At 47.5% G+C, this 26,957-nt stretch overlaps 2 protein-coding genes across 17 annotated transcripts in view; both read right to left on the reverse strand.

Moving 5' to 3' along the window:
- The window catches only part of RIMBP2 (RIMS binding protein 2), a 400,662-nt gene extending 388,988 nt beyond the window's left edge, over positions 1-11,674 (reverse strand). For 2 of the 11 annotated variants that reach the window (XM_063615235.1, XM_063615233.1), the window contains exon 1: positions 11,289-11,651. In XM_063615235.1, the coding sequence (XP_063471305.1) occupies positions 11,289-11,327 (39 nt within the window). In that variant the 5' untranslated portion in view covers positions 11,328-11,651. Of the gene's footprint in view, positions 1-11,244; positions 11,262-11,288 lie in introns of those variants that run through there. The other 9 variants (XM_063615244.1, XM_063615243.1, XM_063615237.1 and 6 more) reach the window with 8 other exon arrangements.
- An 8,443-nt stretch (positions 11,675-20,117) lies between these two features.
- The window catches only part of STX2 (syntaxin 2), a 50,633-nt gene continuing 43,793 nt past the window's right edge, over positions 20,118-26,957 (reverse strand). For 2 of the 6 annotated variants that reach the window (XM_055236649.2, XM_055236654.2), the window contains one exon: positions 20,118-22,514. In XM_055236649.2, the coding sequence (XP_055092624.1) occupies positions 22,437-22,514 (78 nt within the window). In that variant the 3' untranslated portion in view covers positions 20,118-22,436. Of the gene's footprint in view, positions 22,515-26,531; positions 26,658-26,957 lie in introns of those variants that run through there. The other 4 variants (XM_055236647.2, XM_055236648.2, XM_055236650.2 and 1 more) reach the window with 4 other exon arrangements.

The raw sequence follows: 26,957 nt of genomic DNA on the forward strand, positions 1-26,957 counted from the left end.
ACCTTCGGGAGGCTGAGGCAGGTGGATCACCTGAGGTCAGGAGTTTGAGACCAGTCTGGCCAACATGATGAAACCCCATCTCTACTAAAAGCACAAAAATTAGCCAGGCATGGTGGTGCACACCTGTAGTCCCAGCTACTCTGGAGGCTGAGGAGGAAGGATCGCTTGAACCTAGGAGATTGAGGCTGCAGTCAGCCAAGATCATGCCACTGCACTCCAAGCCTGGGTGACAGAGCAAGACCATCTCAAAAAAAAAAAAAAAAAAAAAAAAAAGAAAAGAAAGAAAGGAAAAAATGCAAAAAGGAGGCTCTATCCCCAGGTTCTTTCTTCACCCTGGGAATTCTCCACAACTCCCATGGGAGCAGGGCTGGGAGGCAGTGCAAAAGAGTCTTGAAGCTGGACAGCAGCGGAGGATTCCAGCACTGCCATTCTCTACTGGAATGCTCAGCTGGATGCTTGACCCTGGAGAAATTCTCTCTCTGAAGTTTTCCTTAGTGGAGAGGGAGAAAAATGAAAAGATATGCATATGCATATTTTGTTAAATGTAAGGTAATAATGGCTATTAAGATTCAACTATTTGTAAGAAGGTGAGAGTTAAAAGACACTCAGGGAGACAAGCACAGCAGGCAGGACCTGGCACAGAGTAGAGTGTTCATCAGATTGGGTTTTTCCCAAGCTTCAGTGATCACCATAAATTTTCCATGACTTTCTATTCACCCCATCTACACCATTCATCATTTGAATACTTCTGGCTTGTTTAAACACATTGACTCACTTTTCTTTTTTACTTAAATATGTTTTAAAGGAAGCCTCTTATCTCAGCCAAAAATGGAAAACTAATATATCCATTGCCATTAATAAAAGGTAACCATAACAATATAATAAAGAAAATAAAACAGTATCATCAAACTGCAGCTAGCTTGTACAGTCAGTTGAAGGCGTCATGCTTGAGGCCCACTTCTGCCTTTCTCTTTTTCAAACAAGGAGTTTGGAAAGGTTAGAGACTGATTGGCACCCAAAGGAGACTCCCTTGTTGATTTAATTATTAGAAAAATAGATAATTAAAAAGTGATTAACTTCACTACGGATTCAATGTTGTATCTGTTATGAAAAATATTTAAAACTTAAAAATAGGCAAAAACAAACTACTAGGTGTGTCTCTGTGGTTCGCTTTCTATTGACTGAACTATTTTACAACTGCAGAATAGAAGTTCATGTAGAGAATACAGCAGTGCACATGATTCTTATCTGAGAGCAACACAAAGCCTCCTCTATGGTACTGTAATCAGTGTTGTTCACTGTAGATGCAATCGACGCCCATGCCTAAGGAAAGATGATCCCAAGTATTACTTACACTTTATTGTCCTGTAGGATGTTACCCAAGTTTGCATCTATTATCAAATTCATTTCAGAGTGACTTTGTTCTTCACGTTGTCCTTTGAACCAGCCTTGACATCTGCTATGTTCTGAATCTGTCTCCCCAGATTCATGTGTTGGAAATGTAATCCCCAGCGCAACGTTGCCGGGAGATGGGGCCTTTGGAGGTGCTTGGGTCATGGGAGCCCCAGCCACATACAAGGACTAGTGCCTCTGTAATCTGGGGTTTTCAGGAGTGGGTTCGCTCTCTCTTGCCCTTCCACTTTCTGCCACATAAGAATGCAGCAAGAAAGCCTTTGTCAGATGCCAGCATCCTGATCTTGATTTTCAGCCTCCAGAACTGTCAGAAAGAAGTTTCTATTCTTGATAAATTGCTCAGCCTCAGGTGTTCTAACAGCACAAATTAGACTAAGACAACATCTTACAGGTTCCCTCGTTCACTGATGAGTTAAATACAACATCTTACAAGTTCCCTCGTTCACTGAGGAGTTAAATACAATCCTTTACATGTGCTTATTTTATATTTATAGAACGGTTGTTTTCCGCCTTTTGAAAATTACATTTTAGCATCTAATTGTACCAAAAATCACCTCTTATGCTGGTTAGGGTCTCCTACCAGCCTCATTCAACTCTCTCATTTATAGTTGGTACTAAGGCCCAGAAGGGGTCAGTGACTTCTCTGAGTCTGCACAGCAGTGGATGCTAAACCTGAGACTACAAGCCAAGTCCCTGATTTGTTTGTGTTTCTCGTGGCCATCTGCCTCCCCTTAATGGCTACCCAAACCTACCTCTCTGGAGATCAGGGTCCCCTCTCACTTGTTTGGATGTAAAATGTATTCCTAACCTCCTGCCTCTACTCTGGCAACCCATGCTCCTCCTTATTGCTTCCCTAATTCCCAGATAACACCCAAATACAGCCTTCCTTCTCTGCCCTCTTCTTGCCTCCCTGAACCAGAACACCTGTCTCTTAAACTTAACCATGGTCCCACACTTCTCTCTGAATACTCCCCGCCATGACCTACACACCCGACACATTCTGGCCACTGCCCTCCTCTCTACCTTGGTCCCACCAATCTCCCCAACTCGCCACACTCTGCGCTCAACCCCTCACTCTGTCCCTTAAACTGCCAAGTTGCTCCTACTCCACAGCCTCCACCCTCACCGGTCCCGCAGCCAGGGGTCTTCTCCCCACTCCTCCACCTTCTTCACAAGCCGTTCTCCCTTCAGTTGGCCTCTCCCTGGCCACTGTGGTGAACACCCCTACCTCCACCACCTCCTGGCCACTCTATCCCAATACCGTGTTCCCAATTCTTCACAGTCTCTCTCTTGCTCTGATTTCAGAGCTGTGTGGGGGTTTTGGCTGGCTGGTTTACTGTCGATCTCCTGCACTAGAACCTAAGTTCCATTGAGCAAGTTCCCTGCTTGGCTTGCTCAGGGCACCTAGAGCCAGGCCTCGCACAGAGCAGGTGCTGATGAATATTTGCTGAATGGCTGCACACTGCCTTAGCTGGTAGCAGCCCCTGGGTCTCTGAAAAGGCTTGCGATGTTAGACAGGGCGACACATGCTGGCTTTGCTGCTGACTCTGCTACCTGGGCTCTTTCCTTCAAGTATCTATTTCATGCCCAGTACAGCTCTAGGTGCTGAGAAAATGGGACTTGGTTACATACAGTGGCTGTAGTGAGGAAAGAAAGGGGTTCGTGCCGTGGAGACCAGCAGGTGAGAGAAGGTATGCTCTCAGCCCAGCATCCTCAGCTGACTTGGGCCACCAGCCTCACATCCCCCTTTGTTTCATTGACTATCTAAGTCCACTTTGCATTGCTCTAAAGGAATACCTGAGGCTGGGTAATATATAGAGAAAAGAGGTTTATTTGGCTCATGATTCTGCAGGCTGAACAAGAAGCATATGACAACATGTGGTGAGGCCTTGGGCTCCTTCCACTCATGGAGAAAGGGGAAGGGGAGCAGGTGTAGCACATGGAGTGGGAGAGGGGGAGGGGGAAGGGGAGGACATTGCTGGGCTTTTTAACAATCAGACCTTGCAGGGATCCATAGAGTGAGAACTCACTCATTACCACAAGACAGTGAGGGGGAAATATCCAAACCACATTAGTGATCACTTCCTGAACACTGGCCTCCAAGACACAGGAGGTTCAGGACCCAGCGTGAGAGCAAGGACACACAGCCTTCCAGAGGGGACTCCCAGTGAGGCCACCCCGCACTGGGGGATTTTAAGCCATCTGAGAAAGATCTGGGGAAAGATAAGGTGACTATTTCAGCCACCTCCAGTCATGGAGAGGCAGGCAGGTGTACGCAGAAAGAGGACAAGGTAAAAGTGTTGGAGGGGCTTATGTGGAAATTCAACAATTGTGATATTTTTAACAAGTTCCTATTGTGTGTGTGTATATATATATATATATATATATATATTTTTTTTTTTTTTTTTTTTTTTTGAGACAGGGTCTGGCTGTGTTACCCAGGTTGGAGTACAGTAGCATGATCTCAGCTCACTGCAGCCTCCAACTCCTGGGCTCAAATGATCCTCCCACTTCAGCCTCCCAATTAGCTACCATGCCCAGCTAATTTTTTTATTTTTTGTAGAGATGAGGTCTCACTATGTTGCCCAGGCTGGTCTTGAACTCCTAGCCTCAAGTGATTCTCCTGCCTTGGCCTCCCAAAGTACTGGGAGTGCAGGCACAAGCCCTGCACCTGGCCACCAGTCCCTATTGTAAAAAGGAAAAAATACACACACACAAGCACATATATACTATAGCAAAGAAAGGGGGCTGGATTTTCAGATAACTTATCTGTATTCCGAGGACAACTCAGTTCCCCAGGGATTCATTAAGTCCTTCTTACATGGCGGCTGAGTCTTTGTCATCAACAAGCCCAGCAACCTCCCCAAAGAAAGGATTCTCCAGCCTGGAGAGGGCCCTCATCCACTGATGATTATGTTTCCTGCTCAGAGGTATCTATGTCTAGTTCCCTGCTAAGGCAGCCTTGGGAAGCCAACACTTCACCGAGAACCCTGAATCGGCCCTCTCAGAGGCCGGGAAGGCCGTGGGGCTGGCAGGGCTACTGTTCTGAATTCATGTCCATTGACTGTGTCCCCTGAGCTAAGCCTGCATTCACCGCACTGATTCAAGACAGCTGCAGCCATTCACCAGGCTCTGTGTCATCAACGTCACCCCATGACGTGCCAACATCAGGGATCCCCCACTCTGAGCTCAGAAAGACCATCCTAGGATATTTTTTTAAAGCACAGCGAGAGAGAAATAACAAGAAGGCCAGTGGTAGTGACAGACCTAAGAGTGTTCTGTCCCTCTTAGGCCCCACGACGCACACCGCTGCATGCTGCCCGGGAGCTCATTCTTAGGTTTTTAGGTCTTTAAAGAGGTTGTGAAGAGGAGGGTATTCCGGATGCTTTGTAAACTGACAGACTTTTTAATTAACATAACACTGTGATATTATCACATCCAACAAAACTAACACCAATCCCTATCTTCTAATGCCCAGTCTGTAATAAATGTATCTGCTTATCTCAAAAAAAAAAAATTCAGTTGGTTTTGTTCAAATTGGAATCTCAACATGGTTTAGACCGCCTTTGGTATTTCTCTTAAGTCTCTCTTCTCTTTATTTTTTTTTTAACAGATGCATTAACCTTAATTAATCAGAAATATATCAAAAGAGCAAGCAGGCCAGATTCAGTGGCTCATGCCTGTGATCCCAGTGCTTTGGGAAGCCAAGGCAGGTGGATCACTCAAGCCCAGGGGTTCGAGACCAGCCTGGGCAACATAATAAGACGCCCATCTCTACAAAAAAATACAAATACAAAAATTAGCCAGGCATGGTGGTGCACGCCTGTGGTCCCAGCTACTCAGGGGTCTGAGGCAAGAGGATCATTTGAGCCTGGGAGGTTGAGGCTGCAGTGAGCTGTGATTGCACTAGTGCACTGCCGCCTGGGTGAGAGAGAGATCCTGTCTCCAAAAAAAAAAAAAAAAAAAAAAGCAAGCAGGATATTAAATGAAGGAGCCATTTTAGCCAGGGAAGGGGCCTGAGGACACAGCACATCCCTTCTGCATTGCAGACTTGCAGTCTGTCTCTTGGAAGCTCACAGAGATCTCCGTGCGTCTTGCTTAAAATCAGTGGTCAAAGACTATCAATCCCATCTGTAGCCCGGACATGGGAGATTACATGACTCTGCCAAGGGACCCAGACTTTCTTCAAGGGGTTTTTCCAAATGTCCTCCCTAGCAGTAAGGCTGGATATCACCAGAGGAGGCGAAGAAACGAATGAGAAAATACACTGTGTCCAACAGACTGACCCATGTGCCCCCGGGGTGTCCTCATGGTTCGGGTTTTACAGCTTTAATAGGTTTTCTTCAAAAACCCAAATATCAAGGTGAACAGGGCACATCCCATTAAAAGGGAACACATTAATCATTGTGTGATTTGAGAGAATAAAAAGATCTCCTGTAACCCACACAAAAACCAGGCCCCATGTGAACCAGGCTGTGCGTGGCCCACATAGAAAGAAATACCATGATTCATGAACCAAAGGTGATAAAAAGCAATTCCTGTCTTTAGTTGTGCTTCTTGGAAAAGCTTTTAGGGCATCTAATTCATAATCCATAGCAATACTTTCTTTTTAAAAATCTACATTTATTTTATTTATTTATTTATTTTTGAGATGGAGTCTCCCTCTGTCACCCGGGCTAGTGTGCAGTGGTACAGTCTCAGCCCACTGCAGCTCCACCTCCCTGGTTGAAGCGATTCTCCTGCCTCAGCCTCCTGAGTAGCTGGGATTACAGGTACCTGCCACCATACCTGGCTAATTTTTATATTTTTAGTACAGATGGGGTTTCACCATGTTGGCCAGGCTGGTCTCAAACTCCTGACCTCAAGTGATCCACCTGCGTCGGCCTCCCGAAGTGCTGGGATTACAGGTATGAGCCACTGCGCCTGGCCTTCTACTTTTTATTTTGGAATAATTTTAGATTTACAGGGAAGTTGCAGCAGTAACATCTAACATCTCCTTCCCTTTCACCCTCGGTTCTTCCGCACTTTACAATCTGTTCTGTTGCTTTTCTCTCACTAACTCCCTACCCGGCCCACCTATCCCCCAAAACACACTCTTCCTGGCACCCAGTTTCTGTGAGTTTCAGTCCCTCCTGGGTTTCCTCCTCTTGTTCAGCTTTTTTATTTCACAGCCCACCTGAGCTTCTCTGGCATTTTTTAGTTTTTTCTCCACTCATTTCACTCTGATTTCCCCACCAAGGAATGTGCTGGAGCCAGCTGGGCCGGCCAGAGCCCTCTCCCCCTTCTCTCAGCTCTCTGCTTGTTTTCTCCACTCTGCCCATTCCCGACTCCATTCTGCATGAAAAAAGGGAGCCCAGGGGAAGGATCTCATTCTCCTTAGAGGGTGGAGGAAGCACACAGTGTGAAAACCTGCAGTACAGAAGGCACGAGCGATGGTGGACAGCGCTGGAATCGTCTTCACAGCTCGCGCCTGCTGCCCTGAGGAGCCCGGCCCCAAAGGCTCAGGCTGGAGCCAACCGAGCCAGGTTGGTCATCCCAACTGCACCCTGCGGCCGCCCCGGGCCGCGAGGAGGGGAGTTCTGCAGGGCAGGCAGCGCCTGCAGAGGGGGAGAACACCCGCACAGCTGGCGCCCCTCTGCTGAGATGCTGCCCAAAATACCCCGCTCACGACTGCCTTCCAAGCTAACTGCTGAAGCCGAGAGTTCTGACGGGCAGCAGTGGGCGTGCACGAAGCCTGAGTCATCATTTCAAAGCCGCTGTGAAGGAGCAGAGGCATCTGCTCTGGGCACTGGCTTCCCAGCTGGAAGGAGGCACCTCCCAGCAAGTCGCCCTTGAGCCAAGAGCCTTGGAGCTCCCTCCCAGTCTCCCGGGTCCCAGGCCAGGCGTTTTCATTTATCCATGGGTCTTTACCACAACTTGCATTAGGCACTACTTCCTTATAAAACCATCCATGGGTCCAAAGACAGTTCTGTTAGTCTCTCTCTGACAATACCCCGAAAACACCTCTAACCTCCGTGTGGATGGATCTGCTGTAATACTGGCCCTCACTTTGTAGTAACAGCAAACATTATGGCCGGGGTCAGAGCGAAAGTCCATTCTCCTGTTATTTTATTTCATGCTCGCTGAATCAAGTTGCACTGAGATCCTATCGTTCAAACAGGAAGTAGCAGTGCAGGGGAGGACGCGCCGCCGCAGGGCTAGAAAAGGCTGCAGCTGGGGTCCCAACAGGCTTTGTCTCCACGAGAGCGCTCCTGGCCAGCTGCTGGCTTCTGGCCCCAGCCAGCTTTCCTGTTACTGTTCTGCTGCACTGTGGCTGGTTTTGCTTACGCTCACAGTGCTGCTATAAAAACTTCAGTAGCACAGGGTTCACCTTCCGGACTAGTGTAAATACCTGGCAAGCAGCCAGAGCCGAAATATCACGCAAAATACATTTCGTCACATTTACTGTCTCTTGTATGTCAAGCAACACACTAAGCTCTGTACGTGTAGAATTTTTTTTTCCTTTTAGATATGGGGTCTCACTATCCAGCCCAGGCTGGAGGGCAGCAGCTATTCACACGTATGATCATAGTGCATTGCAGCCTTGAACTCCAAGGCTCAAGTGATCCACCTCAGACTCCCAAGCAGCCAGGACTCCAGGCACGTGCCTCCACTCCTGGCTTTTATGTACAGTCTTATTAAATACTCACTGTGGCCCAAAGATTTGAGCACTGCTATGAACCCATTTTACGGAGGAGGAAACTCAGGCTTAGGATCATTAAATAAGTTGCCCACAGTCACACAGTTAGCGTGGGAGCCAGGCTGTCAGCCAGCAGAGCTTTCTTCATGCAGGATTCCACCTCCTCCCTTAACTTCAGACCTAGCTGGGGCCTGGGGGGCTGAGGGCCCCTGCCTGGCATCACGCTAAGGGTTAACACCAGTGCAGGTGCACCCACGCCCTGAGCAGCCCGTGCCTCTCCCAGGGTACAGCTGCCTAGGAAAAGGCCCAACAGAGACTACATGCCCCTGGCAGTAACTCCCCATGTGAGAGAGCAGAACACACACTGACGGGCCACAGGCCAGGTGGGGACACACACTTGTGTGGTTAGGCACATATAGGTTTTTGTTTGTTTCTCAAATGAAACGGACATTTTGAAAAGCCAAACAAAATCTCATCATTTCCAGTTTCTCTTGAACATTTGATGCCCAGCAGCCCTTGGCTTTTATTTGTACATGGCAACAGCTATAGCCCCAAAGCAGCCTCCTGCCACCCAGAGCCTCCAATCCACAATTGCCAGCATCCCCACTCCCTGATCCCACATGCTGAGGCACTTGTCATGTACTGTGGGCTGGCACGCTGCTTCTGCCCAGTAAAGAAAGTTCTCTCTGTGCCCATGCTCTCTGCTTCTGGTGGGGAAATGAACCACAGAACCTCCTGGCTTCTGGGACATCCCCTGCCCGGCTGGCCACCCCTCCCCTCCTAACTTGGGAGCAGCAGGGGTCCAGGGCTCAGTCCTGCCCCTTGTTTTCCCCGTCACTCACCAGCCAGGTGCTCCTGTCATTCATCCTGCGGCCCTCTCCCCAGAGCCAGCATTGAGTGTCCAAATGCTTCCCCCATATCCACTTGCATATCTGATCACAGCCTAGACCTAACTGAACTCCTGGGCTAGGCCCAGTGGCTCACACCTGTAATCCCAGCACTTTGGGAGGCCGAGGCAGGAGGATTTTTTGAGCTCAGGAGTTAGAGACCAGCCTGGGCAACATAGCAAGACCTCATCTCTATAAAAAATTTAAAAATTAGCCAGGTGTGGTGGTGTGCACTTGTAGTCCCAGCTACTTGGGAGGCTGAGGCAGGAGGATTTGTTTGAGCCCATGAGTTTGAGGCTGCAGTGCGCTATGATCACGCTATTGCACTCCAGCCTGGGCAACAGAGCAAGACCTCATGTCAAAAAACAAAACAAAACAACTGAACTCCTGAAACTCTTAGCCCTCCCCTAACACTTGCCCCTCCTCTCTGCTTTCCTCCTTGAAGACCGTCCTTCCAGCTGCCCAGGCTGGTCTTCCTTGCCTCCTCTCCTTCTCAGACCCCAATGCCAAATCCATCTGCAAATCTTCATTTCTGTTAATAACATTGTTGAGACATAACTCATATACCATACGATTCAATTCTTCTTAGTATATTCACAGAGTTGTGCAACCGTCACCATTAATTTTAGAATCTTTTCGTTACCGCATAAAGACACCCCATACCCTCTAACAGCCCAGCCAAAGGGCTTTTGACTCAAACCTCAAAGTATATTTACAAAGTGTCCAACCTCTTTTGCCCCAACTTCAGCTGTCACACTAAGTCCCCGCCACCTCCTGTCTAGATGGCCTCAGAAACCTCATAATCACTCTTCCTTTTTGTTTTTTTGAGGAGGAAAGGGACAGGGTCTCACTGTGCTGCCCAGGCTGGAATGCAGTGGTGGGATCTCAGCTCACTGCACCTTTGACCTCCTAGGTTCAGGTAATCCTCCTGCCTCAGCCTTCTGAGTAGCTGGGACCACAGGCACACACCACCACACCCAGCTATTTTTAATTTTTCACTATGTTGTCCAGGCTGGTTTTGAACTCCTGGGCTCAAGCGATCATCCTGCCTCAGACTCCCAAAGTGCTGGGGTTACACGTGTGAGCCGCTGCCCCTGGCTTGGTCTTCTATCTTTTTCTACCCTTTTGACACATCTACCCACAGGAGTCAGCACAACGCCTTTAACATGTAAGTGTTATCAATTGTACGTATACGGTCTTCCAGTCACTTCCATTTTTGTCAGAGTCAAAGTCACAGTCCATATGATGGCCCCCTAGACCCTGAGTGATCTGGCCCCCCACCCACTCACCCAAGCACACACGCCCTGTGGTCTCTCTCCCTCCTGTCTTGTCACTGCAGCGACACAAGCCTCCTTGCAGTTGCTCGGACACACCGGGCCCATGCCCACCTCAGGACCTTTGCATGTGCCTCTTCCTCAGCCTGGAAAGCTCCTTCCCCAGAAATCCAAGGGGATCGCTCGCTTACCTGTCACTGGTCATCATCTAAATATCACCTTTCATAAGAGCTTCCCGACTGCCCTACACATGAATGTACAATCCCCACACAGCATTCTTCATCCCCTCGGAGACTTATTTTTCTCCAAAATTTTTATCACCACCCAGCACAGATACATTTGACTTAACCATTTTGTTTGTTTCCTGTCTCCCTCCTCTAGATTACACCTTGTTGGGACAGTAATTTTACCGGGACCATTCACTGCTGGATCTCAGCACGTAGAATCTTCCCTGGCATTCAGTCAGTGTTGTAGAAATATCGGAAGAACAAAAGAGCTGCATGTTTCATGAAAAAAGTAGGAGAATAAGCTGGGCGCAGTGGCTCACACCCATAATCCCAGCACTTTGGGAGGCCGAGGCAGGAGAATCGCTTAAGCCCAGGAGTTCGAGACCAGCCTGGGCAATATGGTGAAACCGCATCTCTATAAAAAATACAAAACTTAGCCAAGTGTGATGCTAGGCAACTGTAAACCCAGTTACTTGGGAGGCTGAGGTGGGAGGATCACTTGAACCTGGAAGGCAAAGGTACAGTGAGCCGAGACTGCACCACTGCACTCCAGCCTGGGTGACACAGTGAGGCTCTATCTCAAAAAACAAAGGGTGCTGGGGGAGCATACATACTTCTTTGTGGAAGGGCAAGATGTTGCTGTGTGTTTCCCATGTCTAAGAATCCCACCTAGGATGCACGCCGAAGCAAAACATAGCATCTGTAAGGGATCTGAGCTTGTGATTCCTGCATCAGAAGCTCAGAAAGAAATAGAAAACTCCAACCTGTGTAGAGCCTGGAGTGAATCACGGGAGCAAGGGCCTCCTACCTTCTTTCCCCGCCCGGAGCAGCAGGGGCCCTGCCCCATGCAGAACCACAGAGGCAGGGCGCCGCCTCACCCCTCCTCCACCAGCGACTCCCGCAGCCTGGGCTCCTGTCTTCTGGCAGGTGCCCACCGGAGCAGCTCAGGATCGCAGATGCCTCAGAATCTTCCCTCTAGCAAAGTTACTCCACAAACCTACCCCAGCCAGGGCAGGGAGGAGACAGGAGATGCCTGGCTCTGCCGACCTGGAGTCAAGGTCCTGCTGCCCACCGTGGGCTCCTGGCTCCAGCTGCGTGGGACAGCCCAGCAGTCAGCACATCCAGGCCTGGGCACGTCTCTGTGGTGCCCAGAGCCCAGTGGGTCCATGCACTCGAGGTCGTGGGGTGATTCCACTTAGCAGAGACTCAGAACGATCAGCTGCCATCGCCTCCCATGGAATGGCTGTGATGCCTCGATAGGAAGAACCAACCAACCCACCTGTCTCTCATCCACAAACAGAAGCAAACTGCGAGCACCTCCTCCTCCAGCAAGGGCAGTACAAGCAGCTCTGCAGAGCCACGGAGCGTCTACTGATCCCCAGGACAGGCTGTGGCTCAGGGAGGCGGCACCCACAACAGGCTTCCCAGGCCGCACCTCCAGGCCCCGATCTCTGCTCTCACCTCCTGGGCTCACCCTCCCGGGGGAAGGAGGGGCTGGACATGGAGCCTGTGGCTGCTCGGCGTGGGTGGTGACATTCTTGGTGACGTCCCTCGGTCGTCAGGACTCATTTCCCCGGTGCTAGACGCAGCTCGAGGACAGCAGAGGGGCCCAGCCCGTAAGGATGGGAAGGTCTAACTGTAGATGCTGACACCGAATGCCGGAGACGCGGATGCTTCTACCCCAGTGGCACCAAGGCTGCTGTCTTGGAATCCCGAAGGCGACAGCTTTCTCTACCACGGGCCGCCCCAGCCCGCCAGCTTTGGGCTTGCCGTGCATGGGATTATGTGCTAAACTTTGTGGGTGTCACAGGATGCTTCTGACAATATGATAATGAGAACCGGGGAGCGACTGATATTTTCAAACTCAGTCATCTTTTTCTACTTACAGAGAATCCTGTTTGGAGAGACGTCATGGGAGCGTAGTTGGTTGTTGTTTTGGTCTAGGGGAAAGTAGTCAGATAGGCCTTCTGGCTACAGGCAAAGATAAAGCCCGAATTCTACTCAAGAATAAAAATGTTCAGAAAACCAAAGAGTAAAGCCACACAATACTAATTCACATTTACGACGTGCCAGGCACGAACCCAAGCACACTGCATTATTCCACGCGTGATCGTCCACCCTGTGGTCCCCTCCAGCTGTGAGGCGGGGGCAGGTGTCGGCCCCACGGTCCCCTCCAGCTGTGAGGTGGAGGCAGGTGTCGGCTCCCTGGTCCCCTCCAGCTGATGAGCGACCCCTGCTGCCCAGCGAACCTCTGCTGCTGCCCTGGTTCCCCTACCCTGTCACTGACTCAAGGTCTTGGTTTCTATAATTAATCCCTCTCTCTTGCATATAATTTCTTCCCTTTTCAGTATCTATTATTTCCCATGTAAAATACTAACACCCTCTACTGACCTCACATTCCCTCCAGTTATCCTCCCTGTATAACGAAGCCCTCAGCAGGGCACAGCCTCACCTCCCACCTCAGCAGGGCACAGCCTCACCTCCCACCTCAGCAGGGCATGGCCTCACCTGCCACCTCAGCAGGGCACGGCCTCACCTCCCACCTCAGCAGGGCACAGCCTCACCTCCCACCTCAGCAGGGCACAGCCTCACCTCCCACCTCAGCAGGGCACGGCCTCACCTCCCACCTCAGCAGGGCACAGCCTCACCTCCCATCTCAGCAGGGCATGGCCTCACCTCCCAACTCTGCTGAGTCCACTTCATTCAGGTTTCCGTCCCCAGCTCCCTCTGAAACCACACCTGTCCAGGTCACCAGCGAGGTCCGTGTTGCTGAACCCGGTGGCCCCTCCTTCCTGGCCTTCCCAGGGGCAGCTTCCCTGGCTGACCACTCCCTCCTTCTTGAACCTCTTTTTTCACTTGGACTTGAGGACCCCGTACTCTTTCCCATCCTTGCCCTCCCCTCAGTTCCACCTCAGGCTCCTCTGCTGAACCCTCCTCTTCTTCCAGACCTCTAGTTCTGCAATGCCCCAGCTCCCAGTCCTGAGCCCCTTCTCGCCTCCCACGTTCTCCTGGGTTGGTCTCCTCTAGTCTGTGGTTTGGGGCACCATCTACACAGATGCTTCCCTGACTTTAGGTCATCAGCGCCTCCTCCGAGCTCTAGCCTCATATCTTCAATGGCTGATTTAATTTTTGACTTCTATGTCCAGGTTTACCATTTACGAAGCACAACTCTTGATTATTCACCAGCAAACACTTTCCCCTGCATTTTCTCCTCCTGGCAAATGATCTCACCACTGACCTGTCTGCCTGGGCACCACCCCTGAGTCCTCAGCATCCCCGCAGGAAACAAGCTGTGAGAAGGACGATTTCCATGAAAAGGCCTGACTGGAAGGGCTACTCTCAGGGATGGGGACAGAGATAAGCAACAAAGGACAGATGTTGAGGGGCCCAGAGACCAGTGACAGCAGGAAGTCCCCATCACCCTAGGCCGGAAGGGACCAGAGAGAAACAGAATTTTTGGAGGCCAGGGAAGGTGGGTCTCCTCATGGTGGGAACTGTGGTCAGGCAGTGACCCAGCCCGGGGGCGTGGGTCCAAAGCAAGCTGGCAGTGAAGGCACGCCCTATGCCCCTCCTCCTGCTTGTTCTTCCCACCGCAGAGCCTCAGGAATCTGAGCACAGATGAGGGGTGGATGCGGCCCTCAGGCCCGGCACCTGGGCACAAAGCAAGAGGAGGCTGAGGGTGGTGGGAAAGGGGATACAGATAGAGAAGAACAGGCTCACGCCTACTCCCTCGTCTACCTTGGAGGCACAGGGGAAAGTAAGGGCTGAGGCGGACTCAAAAACAGGCTCCCCTCTGAAGTCGCTCCCCACCCTCACACAGGTGCATCAGCCAAGGCTCGAGGGCATGCAGCTCAACTTCTGTCAGCTATTGGCTGAACGCTGACGTATGCAGACAAGGGGACAACCCCTGGGAAGCAGACGTAAAATAGAAACAATAAATTTAAAAACTGAGGAGGGACATCAACGCCTACATACCACAGACAGGTTTCACAGATTGAGCCTGGGCAAGTTACTAACAAAGAAAGGAATTAAAAATGAACAATCAAAAATGCAGCAACAACAATCATCTTCGGGGATCCGATTCCAGAATTACTATATTACTAAAAACATCCAGTTTTAAACAAATGATATATGCAAAGAAACATGAAAGTGGAACTCATCCATGAAAGCATAAAAAAGCAGCGAATAGAAACTCTCTCTGTGTGTCTCCAGGTTTCTGATTTAGCAAAGACTTCAACGCAGCTGTTATAAATAGGATCAAAGAACTAAAGAAGACCAGGTGTGGTGGCTCACGCTTGTACTCACAACATTTCGGGAGACCGAGGTGGGAAAGTCATTTGATCCCAGGAGTTGGAGACCAGCCTAGGTAACATAACAAGACCCCATCTCTAGAAAAATTTTTAAAATGGTGGCTCACGCCTGTAATCCCACCACTTTGGGAGGCTGAAGCAGGAGGATCACTTGAGCCCAGGAGTTTGAGACTAGCCTAGGCAATATGGCAAAACTCTGTCTCTATGAAAAGTATTTTAAAAATAGCCAGGCATGGTGGCATGCACCTGTGGTCCCAGCTACTTGGGAGGCTAAGGTTGGGGGAGTGGGGATCATCTGAGCACAGGGAGGTTGAGGCGGCAGTGAGCAGTGATTGCGCCACTATACTCTAGCCTGGGTGACAGAGTGAGACCTTGTCTTGAAAACAAAAAGAAACAATTTTAAAAAGAAATATTAATGCTTAATAGTTTAAGGTACAGGTAAAAAAATAAAATACAAAGAACTAAAGAAAACTATATTTAAATAATTAAAATAATAACAAATCAACAAATAGAGATTCTCAACTATGCAGAAATTATTTTTTAAAAGGAGCCAAACTAAAATTCTAGAGTTGAAAAGTGATCACCAAAATGAAAACACTCACTAGAAGAACTCAGCAGTAGATCCAAGATGGTACAGGGATGAATCTGTGAACTCGAAGTTAGATCAGCACGGGTTACCCATTATTAAGAACAGAAAGAAAAAACACAGAAGAAAAACAAACAGAACCTCAGAGACATATAGGCCAGCATCCAGCATCCCAAAATACACACAGTGGGAGTGGCAGGAGGAAAGAAGACAAAGGCGCAGAAAAAACATTTCAGCAAATAGTGGCCCAGAGCTTCCAAAATGCGATGAAAAACAGAATATGCAGATATCTATACCTAAACTTCTAAAAGACAAGACAAAATCTTGAAAGCAGGAAGAGAAAAATGACTGATCACATATAAGGGAGCATCAATATGATTAACAGCCAAATTCATACATGAGACAGAGGAGGCTGGAGAGTGATAGTATAAGATCCTCAAGGGCTGAAAGAAAAAAAAAAAAAAACTGTAAACCAAGAATTCAATATCCAGCAAAACTATCCTTCCAAACTGAAGGTGAAATTGAGAAATTCCCAGATGAAAAAAAGACAGAGAATGCGTTGCTAACAGACTTGCTTTACAAGAGATACCAAAGGAAGTCCTTGGGGCTGGAAGAAAACTACTCTAGAGAGTGATCCAAGCCTGCAGGTAGAAATGAGGAGCACCAGAAATGTCACTATGTATGTCAACATAAAACAGTCTGCAAATATACGTTCTCCTTTATTTTATTAACTTCTTTAAAAGATAGAAGATTGTATAAGACAATAACTTTATCCAGAATATATAAAGAACTCTTAAAATTCAAAAATAAGCCAGGTACAGTGGCTCATGCCTATAATCTCAACACTTGAGGAGGCTGGGGTAGGAGGATCACTTGAGCCCAGGAGTTCAAGACAGCCTGGGCAACATAGTGAGACCCTATCTCTACAAAAAAATTTAAAAATAGCCAGACATGGTGCCACGCACCTGTAGTCCCAGCTACTCAGGAGGCTGAGGTGGGAGGATCCCTTGAAGCCAGAAGATCAAGGTTGCAGTGAGCCATGACTGTGCCACTACACTCCAGCCTGGGTAACACAGCAAGACCCTGTCTCAAAAAAAAAAAATTAAATTAAAATTAAATAAAACTCAAAAATAAGATAGCCAAATTTAAAATGTGCAGAAGACTTGAGTTAATATCTTACTTTAAAAGATCTATGAATGGCTAACAAACACATGAAAAGATGTCAACATTGTTCATCAGTAGGAAAATGCAAATGAAAACCAAAGTGAGACACCACTCCTCACCCACTAGCATAGATAGGTTTAAAAACATACCACAATACCAAGAGTTGGAGAGGACGTGGAGAAAGTGGAATCCTTATACATCCCTTTTACTTGGAAGTAAAATGACACAGCATTTGGAAAGTTCAGTTGTTCCTTAAAATGTTAAATATAAATTTACATATGACCCAGTATTTCTATTCCCAGAAAGCTAAGGAAAATGAAAACATAAGTCCATATAAATATATGTACACAGATGTTCATAGTAGCATTATTCATCATAGTAAAACTGGCGGCCGGGTGCGGTGGCTCACGCCTGTAATCCCAGCACTTTGGGAGGCCGAGGCGGGCGGATCACGAGGTCAGGAGATCAAGACCATCCTGGCTAACACGGTGAAACCCCGTCTCTACTAAAAATACAAAAAAATTAGCCGAGCGTGGTGGCGGGCGCCTGTAGTCCCAGCTACTCGGGAGGCTAAGGCAGGAGAATGGTGTGAACCCAGGAGGTGGAGCTTGCAGTGAGCCGAGATTATGCCACTGCACTCCAGCCTGGGTGACAGGGCGAGACTCCGTCTCAGAAAAAAAAAAAAAAGGCAACAGTTCAATGTCCATGAGGTGGCAAAGGGACAAAGTGTCCCCCTACAATAAAGGACGCTCAGCAGCAAAAGGGGACCGACTACCCACGCATGCTTCAAAGGGACAGCCTCGGGGACGCTGCGAGTGAAAGAAGCCAGATGCAGAAGGCTCTCATACCTGACCCTACTTTCACGAAACGTCCAGAAAGACAAACTGATGGAAAGAAAGCATCGCCGGGGGTGGCCTAGCGCCGGGATGGGAGCTGGGATTAACAGCAAATGGGCGTAACGGTAGTTTTGGGGTGATGGAAATGTTCCCAAAAAAGAGGGTTATGATGGTTACACAACTCTATTAATTACTAAAATCATATAATTACACAGTTATGATGGATGAATGTATGGTAGATTATACCTCAGTAAAGCACTTTTTCAAACACGACGAAAGAATGGCAGATAATACTCCCCTCCAGGCCTGCTGCTGGCCTGCCAGAGAAAGAGGCCCTCCCTCCCCGCACTGGGCGCCCCCCGCGCAGTGCTCTACACTTGAGTGTTTCAGCGTCGGGGTCCTAATTCCTAGTGGCAGCACAGGACACAGGGAATGTTGGGAGCTGCATGGACCATCTCTTGGTCCCATGGGACCTGCCCCTACTTGACCCAAGGCCACACCAGCTTGTAGACATGAACTTTTGGGGGGGCTTTGAGTCCTAAGAGACCCAGCTGCCCACGCCACACAGGGGGAAAGGAAGCAGCTGGAGAGTCCGCTGCCCACACCACCCCGTGCTCCACGGCCTCACCCCCAGGCCGTCACAGAGCCCCAGTCTCCCGCCACTTCAGTGCAACCCCTGCTGTCTGCCCACTCCTCCGGACATGACGCTTAGGACCTTACCTTGCTCTCCAGCTCAGAGCCTGGCTCCCATGGCCGGGCCAGACCTGCCCTGGGCTCTCCCCTCCGCCTGAGCCACGCCCCGGCTTCCTGCTCACCAGGCCTGCGTTTAGTATCTGCAGCTGTGCTTCTCCGGGCCGCCGCAACACCAGCCTTCCCGCATTGCTCCAAGACACTGAGCCTGGTGCATGCTCAGGAAATTCAACAATTTCAAAACATTGTCACTCTCCCCGCCTGACGACCAGCCTTTACTCACAGAGCAACCTGCTTTAGCAAACTCAACGACACATTAAAAAGTACAATTTGCAAAGGAGAGCTATCACCTGACTGGGTGTTCTGCGCCTAGAGACTGGGCCCCGGGAGAGCGCTCCACAGTGAACTCGCGAAGGATGGAATTTACATAAAGGCACCCTGGGATTCTCCAACTCCGTCCGTCTTTTTCACAGGCAGGGAACTGAGGTCCCAGGAGGCCCAGGTCACCCCACCCCGGGAGGCAGGGCCTCCCCTGCGCTCTCTGGAACCTCTCCCTGCCAAGAAGCCAGAGGCCCTGTTTTCTCAAGCTTAGGAATCTGCACTCTCTTGTTCAAAGGCTGCGAGTCAGAACAGGAGGGCCATGTGCCGCCTTGAATTTATCTTACTGCTCAAACGGAAAACAATGAAACAGGGCTGTCCACATCACAGCCTGCCACCTGCCAGTCATTTAGAGCCTGGCGCGCATTTCCACAGCTCCTCTGACGCCAGGAAAATCAGACCCGTCTCCGGAGGGCTCCTGCCTCTGGATGTCTAAATGTTCTTGCTTTAAACCCGGTGTTACCCTCCACCCCTCCCACACCGCGCACATACGAATTTTAACAACATCTTAAAACCAAAACTTAACAAAAGGTTGCGTGGTACCAGGTCCATCTGGTTCCATGTGAAACCAACTAGGAAAATCCGCATTAGGCTTTTCCTCAGCTGCGCCGAGGGCCTGGTTTCTATTCATTTGAGAAGCTGTGTGCGCCCCTGTATGATCTGTTCTTTCCCTTAGGGCTCGCTTTTGTTAACAGTGAGTGTTGCGGCAACTAAAATAAGGAGCCAGCCAGTGCTCCTGGGGAGGAGAACCTCGGCAACTCCGCAGGTGCAGGCACCGGCCACAGACCCACGCCTGGGTGCAGGCACCGGCCACAGACCCACGCCTGGGGCACTCGCGTTTGTATTTAGCAGAGCACAGGAGTCAGGGAGCGCGGGCAGGGGTGGGAGGAGGCATCTGTGCACTGGCCACGGTGTGGGGGACCCAGCCCTACCCCTTCCCGGAGCTGAGTGGGACTCTCCACGAGGCCAGCAGTTTTTCGGGTTTTTCTGCTCCTCTGGTGGATATGCAACCTTTCCAGTTTGAATTCCACCTCGGTTTAATCCACTTTTTAAACTCATGAAAGGATGCGAGTGTAGATTTGTTGAAGACATTCATAAAAAGTCATTTAGTCAATAAATACTATACGAGTACAGTGTCTTTAAAAAGCATAAATATTGACTGTACACGTCAAGACTGATTTGAAAGGAAATGCATTCTGGGAGAAATAGAGAAATAGATTAAAATTAACATCTAGGGCTCTGTCTCTATGAATTAGTTTTCTCCAGTTCTATCTTCTCTTTTTTTTAAATTGTGGTTTTCAAGTGTCACTTTCCCATATGCTCAGAATTCAGTTGAGGAAAGAAATTCTACTTAATAAGAAAAACCCTGAATGAGGATTAAGTATAGAGGATAAATAACTCAGAACATAGTGAGGGGCGGGGAGATCCCCCCATTAACAAATGGAATGTGTCAAATTGACAAAGAATTCAAACAGAGTGACTTTGAGATAGAGCCCAAATTCGCTGAATTGGTATCTGTTAGAAACAGCAAGAATTCCAGCAAGTCCCTTAATACATGGTACTGACAACTGAGCCATGAACAACAGAAGCTTGTAATATAACACTAATAATCAAAAAATTACCAAATACTTCAAAAATTACATCATTACACATAGTAATAGCCACAAGAGCAATTTTCCTAGTAGAACAATTTATTAATGAATATGCAATAAAATATCTCCCCAAAATCTTTCCAGAAATGACAAGGCAGGAAGTGAATACTTTTATGCTTCTCTGGAAATTCTTAATGTAAACATGAAATATTTGAAGAACCGATTAAAAAGCCACAAGTGAATCTGTAAATACATTTTTAAGTCTGACTTCAAATCGGTACATGAGGCTTAGACATACACGTCATTGGACAAGTGACTTAAATAGCTAAATACAAATCAAATAGCATTTTCTTAACTTCAACTATAAAAACCCAAATTTCAGTGGGTACTGCAAATCTAAGAAGAACAACTTGAAAAATACCATAGTAAGTGTTGTAAAAGGGGAGGACTCATATGACGGATGTTGAAGGAAAGGTGGGACATCACGGGAGGCAGGTCCCCCCAAGGACATGATTCCACAGAGGCGTGGGGTCCTGTTGCCACCAGCATGATCCTGAAATACTGAAAACCCTCAAGACAAGTGATACCTTCAACATAGCCACAAATCAGTGAGCACGTCCCACGACAGGGTATTTAAAGACCAAAAGAAAAAAAACAGAGGCAGAATTCCCCTAGTAACTCTGCCACACAGTGACCACCAGCGAGTGATCCAATGGACGCGTCATGGATGAGGGAGATTCAGAATTGTGTTAAGTAAGGGACGCGGCTTCTGAGCCGTTCAATATTCTCCACACCTGTTTGGAATCAGGCATCTCTACATTAGTTTCAAACCAAACGGCGTTAAAAGTCACATGCTTACACCACCACATGCAGGAGTAACAGGAGTTTACGATATTTGAGGCATCCTTCATGCACCCCTTTAACATTCTGACTAGTGACTCTCTTAACAGATGTCCACTCACCAGTTCATACATTTTACAATTCTAAAAATAAGTCATATTCTTCTACTAAAAAAATGAACAATAAAAAGGTTTAATGATCATGAATCCCTATACAATTTGGAAATTAACTTTTAAAGTTCAGCAAAACATTAGGTACTTAACAATATGTATGTGATCTGTACAATAGTTTAAATTTGTAAGAATTACTCCATGTCTCAGGAATAATTTCCTCGAGTCCCGAGAGTACTGAACCTCAGTTTCATCACCGCCTTAAATTCAGACTTTATTCATGTAAACTGGGAAAATCGAATTTCCTATTTAGTGAAAAGAGACCACGGTCTTTAAGTGCAGTAACCATTCATTATCCCGGGGGAGGGAACAGGCGGAAATGGAGCTGAGGCCGAGGCTTTTCTGGAGGGCACCAGCACGTTTAAACTCACAGAAGGCACTTGAGGGCTTTGAGGGGCTTTGCACCCAATGTTTTCTGTGACAATGGGAAACTTTGTAAACAATTGTACAAAGGTGGCTCCAACACCATGAAGCTTCCTGTTTCACTCAGAAGGCCACATTCAGTATATAAAAATGGGGTAAATTAAGATGCTAATATATTAAACAATTTATAAACATTTAAAATTACAGATATCTTACAAAAACATGTGATAAAAATTATTTCTTCAAACAGGCAATAAACATAACAGTATAAAAGTTCTCTTAATTAGCACATACTAGCTGGGAGAGGGAGGGAAAGGAAGCCTTAGACCTGAGATCTAAAAGCTTCAGAACGGCCTGCCCGGTGGCTCACGCCTGTAATCCCAGCACTTTGGGAGGCTGAGGTGGGTGGATCACGAGGTCAGGAGTTCGAGACCAGCCTGGCCCCAGCATGGTAAAACCCTGTCTCTACTAAAAAAAAAAAAAACACACAAAAAATTAGCTGGGTGTGGTGGCACACGCCTGTAATCCCAGCTACTCGGGAGGCTGAGGCAGGAGAATTGCTTGAACTCGGGAGGCTGAGGTTGCAGTGAGCCGAGATCGCACCACTGCACTCTAGCCTGGATGACAAAGTGAGACTCCATCTCAAAAAAAAAAAAAAAAAAAAAAAAAGAGCTTCATAACATAAAGCATTCCTTCCTAATTAAACTTCATGCACATTTGTAACACTGAAATATTTTTAATATTAAACTGTTCAATATTTTCTTATTTCAAGGCCAGTGAGAGAAGTCTCACACTGCTCACATTCTGTAGTGTGTCATTCAGGGTCATGCATCACACCCACTGTGCTTACGGCGCTTTCACCGAACAAGACGTTCGGTTGTGCTTCTTCTGTGAACTCATACATTAAAAGGTCAGCACTCGATGCCGGGTTACAGCGTCTGAGATTCATTCACGAAATGACAGGATGCTGATTTGGTTGCAGATGTGGTCTGAGTCTCAAGGATAAATGGCTCTTGGGACATGGTTGCTATGACAATGTTGTTGCTAGGATAATTCCAAGGATCACAAGCAAAACAATTACACAAATAATAATGAACATCATTTTCTGCAAGATAAAGAAAAACATTAATTTGCAATGTATCAAAGAAATCAACAATGTCATTTGCTAACTAATCCTTCTGGGATTTGGGATAGTTTAAAAAATACATCCATTATCAAGAAAGGACTCCTCCATGTCATAGAAAAGAATGTGATCTTGGCTCACTGCAACCTCTGCCTCCCGGGTTCAAGTGATTCTCCTGCCTCAGCCTCCTGAGTAGCTGGGACTACAGGAACCCGCCACCACGCCCAGCTAATTATTGTATTTTTAGTAGAGACGGGGTTTCAGCATGTTGGCCAGGATAGTCTCGATCTCTTGACCTCGTGATCCACCCCCCTCAGCCTCCCAAAGTGCTGAGATGACAGGCGTGAGCCACCACGCCCGGCCAACACTTTCTTTTAATCATAATAAAACTCCAGGATTGCTGTTAATTGGATGAATTACACATATTTTTAAAACTTTAAACGAATTTCTTGTTGGCTGAAAAATCCTATTTTTTCTTTCTTTTCTGAAAGGAGGTGTCACTCTGTCGCCCAGGCTGGAGAGCAGTGGTGCAGACATGGCACACTGCAAACACATCATCCTGGACTCAAGCAATCCTCCCACCTGTGTCCCAAGGAGCTAGGATGACAGGCATGCACCACCATGCCTGGCTAATTAAAAATATATTTTTAAGAGATGGGCTCTTGCTATGTTGCCCAGACTAGTCTCGAACTCTTGGGCTCAAGCGATCTTCCTGCCTTGGCCTCCTGAAGTGCTGGGATTACAGGCATGAGCCACTGCACCTGGACTTATCCATTTTTTACATTTAAATATGACAAACATGTGTAAGAAATCAACAAGACATTCATTCATTCTTCTACTGCACTGATGGTCTCGAAGCAGGGCGTGACACAGCATTTAACTTTTTAAAAATTAACAAGTATCCTCACACAAGGGAAAGCGAGGCCACCTTTGGCTTAATAAATGGAGCCTCCTCCAGGAAGCTTGTCTGAGGGAAGGGAAGAAAGACACGGCAGGAGGCACCGCGCTGTAGGACTTTGAGTTCTCTTTTTGAACAGCAGAGATCCATCATTTTAATTACAGTTCCAAATGTATGAGTGCCTTTACCTAAGAAATCCTGTTTGCTGAGCCTGGACAGCTCCAAGACTGCTGGCTCAGTCAGTTACGCAGGGTTATCAAGAGGTGCATGGCAGGCCCCGGTGAGCCTCCCAGTGACTCCTCAGGACCAGGGAGAGCTGCCTGCAGGAGGGCCCCTCCCTCAAACTCTGGTTCCCTGTTAACATCACACACATTTCCTGCAAAGCCCCAGCCACTCTCTCATCCTCTACATGCGCTCCTATGCCCCTCTCAGCAGCACCTTCCTAGAGAAACGTCTTCTTCCTTTTCTCTGGGATGCCTTCCCTCCCTCCAGAGGGAGGCGCGCGCCCTCCCGCTCAGCAAGTGAGTGTGCTGGCAGCTGGGCCACCAGGAGTCAGCTTCACGCAGCGCGCTCTCATCTCCTGCTGCTGTTGCGCTGCCTGCCATGTGTCTGGGTGCTCAACGTGTGTGCGCTTTCCTGCCACATCTGGCTTTCAGGATGACTGTCAACTACATGGAGTCTAGGATACAGGACTCAGGAGTCATCTAATCTCCTGGAGAGGGCACACCCTGGGGAGTCCAGCTCCAGGTCGGGGCCAGGGCCCTCTCACCGAAAACCTGTAAGACTCCACCTGTCTCCTTAAAGCAGCACATCCCACCCATGCTCCGGGGTGACGGGCCTGCACCTGGCACACCCTGCAGGGAGGGGCAGCACCCAGCCCCAGAAGGCCAATTGCTAAAGGGTGAAAGGCTATGTTAATATTTTAAAAGTGAAATTAAGGACATTAACCACTGCCTTCCTATGCAAAGATAACTGCTGGTATTCATTTTGGTCTGTTTTTTATGAATGAGGATCCTTCTATGTTCATTCTTCTTTACAGACACTAGGGTGAAATGGCCAGCCAGGCCCAGGGCACAGGACTTCAAGCCCCACTCCCCAGGGGTCACACTGAGAGGAGCCTTCTTTTAGTCAACCTTAATGCCAAGTAGTGCCCATGAAAAGTAGCGCATTTCACTGTGTCCACGCTAAAAATAGTAATTTTATCTTTAGTGTAACCACATTAAACTAACCGTATTATAGCTACTAGGAAAAAACTCAGAAAGTACATGTTAGAATCATGAAAATATTGAAAAATACTACTATAACAATGAAGAAAAATCACATACAATATTTTCAGCAAAGCTAAGAAGAAAAAAATAGAACATCTTGCCTAATAAACATCCTACACAAACATCCTGCCTAATAAAAATAGACTGTAAGAGAGTTCTGACTGTCAAATAATGGAATGTTAACACACACAGCATCCCAGAGCTCCTTATGGAGTAATTTCAGGTGTAATTTTGTGGCTTTTGCATAAATGTCAGAAGACTAACTTGAAAACTCATCTGGTAGCTGTGTATGGTAAGCGTAACAGATGCTCACATTAAGGTATCAATCTCTTGTTTTGAGATGGTCTCACTCTGTCACCCAGGTTGGAGTGCCGTGTGCAATCTAGGCTCACTCTAGCCTCGACCTCCCCAGGCTCAGGTGATCCTCCTGCCTCGGCCTCCAGAGTAGCTGGGACTATAGGCGCATGTGCCACCATGCCCAATTAGTTTTTGGATTTTTTTTTTTCTGTAGAGACAGGGTGTTGCCATGTTGAACGAATAAATCTTAAAGATTACAAAGCAATAATGTGACTTAACCATGCTCATGATTCCTTTCTGCTGTATGTTAACTTTTTAAAAAGCCTTGGGTGACTATCAAGTCTGCAGTCACTTCCATAACCCAAGAATAAATTCATCGGGGATGACTTGCCACACTCTAGACACCTGGGAACAGTTCACAACTGTCTAATGCAAGAATTTTGCCAAACAAACATTTACAGAGAAATCACTGTTGTGTCCACCTGTAACACACCGACAGCATTCCCGCTTCAGGGCCAGTGCAAGGATGGCTCCCAATGTGCGGGGAAACCATAAAGCCCACTGAAGTTTAGGAAAGGGGACACTCACACCGCGAGCAAAAGCAATGATTCTTTAAATAAACTGATATCTGTTATATTCAGAATTCTTTAAGAATTAACAGGCATGCTAACTAAATATAATACGTAATTTTCCTTTTAAAATTAAAGGAAGTATTTTTAAATAAAATAGATACTGCCTATAGAAAGGCCGAAGGATTTTCCTTTCAGTCAATGTTTTTCTCAGCGTTAATGCATGCCCTCGATTCCATAGTAAAATGATGCGTTAGTGTATTTCATAAAGTACCTTTCAGTGTTGCAATTACTCTAAAAGTTAAAACTCAGGAGACAAAACATTACAAGTTTTTTAACTGAGAATTAATCTTCACCGATATTTCTATGAGATTTAATGAAGGACCCACTACATGTAAAGAGCTAATGGTCTCCTTAGATCAAAAACAAAAGATTCAGGCTGAGTACAGTGGCTCATGTCTATCTACAATCCCAGCACTTTGGGAGGCTGAGGGCCAGGAATTCAAGACCAGCCTGGGCAATACAGAGAGTTCTCATCTCTACTAAAAATAATTTTTTAAAAAATTAGCCGAGTGTGGTGGTGCACGTCTGTAGTCCCAGCTACTCGGGAGGCTGAGGTAGGAGGATAGTTTGAGCCCAGGAGGTCAAGGCTGCAGTGAGCCATGATCACGCCACTGCATTCCAGCCTGGGTGACAGAGCAAGACCATGTCTCAAAAAAACTTTTAAAAACGGGGTAGAAGGTAGCCTTGGTTTAAAAATGAGTTACCACCCAGCCTATGTTTGTTCTCAGTAAACATAGTGGTTGGGCACTAGAATCAGCACACAGGCAGATGTATCACTAGATGGCATTATCTGTACTGCGTGGCTGGCAAGCTTTTATTAGTTTTATGTCTATTACAATTAAGCAAACACTATTATTGGTTAATTGCAAAAGTTAGTAAGTAATTTAGTTGATGAGTTACTTACTCCCACCCTGGCAGAGAGGCATGCACACTGACGTCATCCACACCATCATTTGCCAACTGACAAGCCAATAATTAGAGCGATTACGGCAACCAGAACCACTGACACAGCAATAATTATCCACTTTTTCTGTCAAAGAAAAGCAAGCTGATTATATCATGCATGGTTAATTTCATATTGCCACATTAAAAGACATCCTTCACTTAAAATAAAACGACCTGGCCGGGAGTGGTGGCTCACGCCTGTAATCCCAGCACTTTGGGAGTCGGAGGCGGATAGATCACCTGAGGACAGGAGTTTGAGACCAGCCTGGCCAACATGGCGAAACCCTGTCTCTATTAAAAATACAAAAATCAGCCGGGTGTGGGTCTGTAATCCCAGCTACTCAGGAGGCTGCGGCAGGAGAATCGCTGGAACCCAGGAGGCGGA

Source organism: Symphalangus syndactylus, chromosome 13 (assembly GCF_028878055.3).
Source record: "Symphalangus syndactylus isolate Jambi chromosome 13, NHGRI_mSymSyn1-v2.1_pri, whole genome shotgun sequence".
Lineage (NCBI taxonomy): Eukaryota > Metazoa > Chordata > Mammalia > Primates > Hylobatidae > Symphalangus > Symphalangus syndactylus.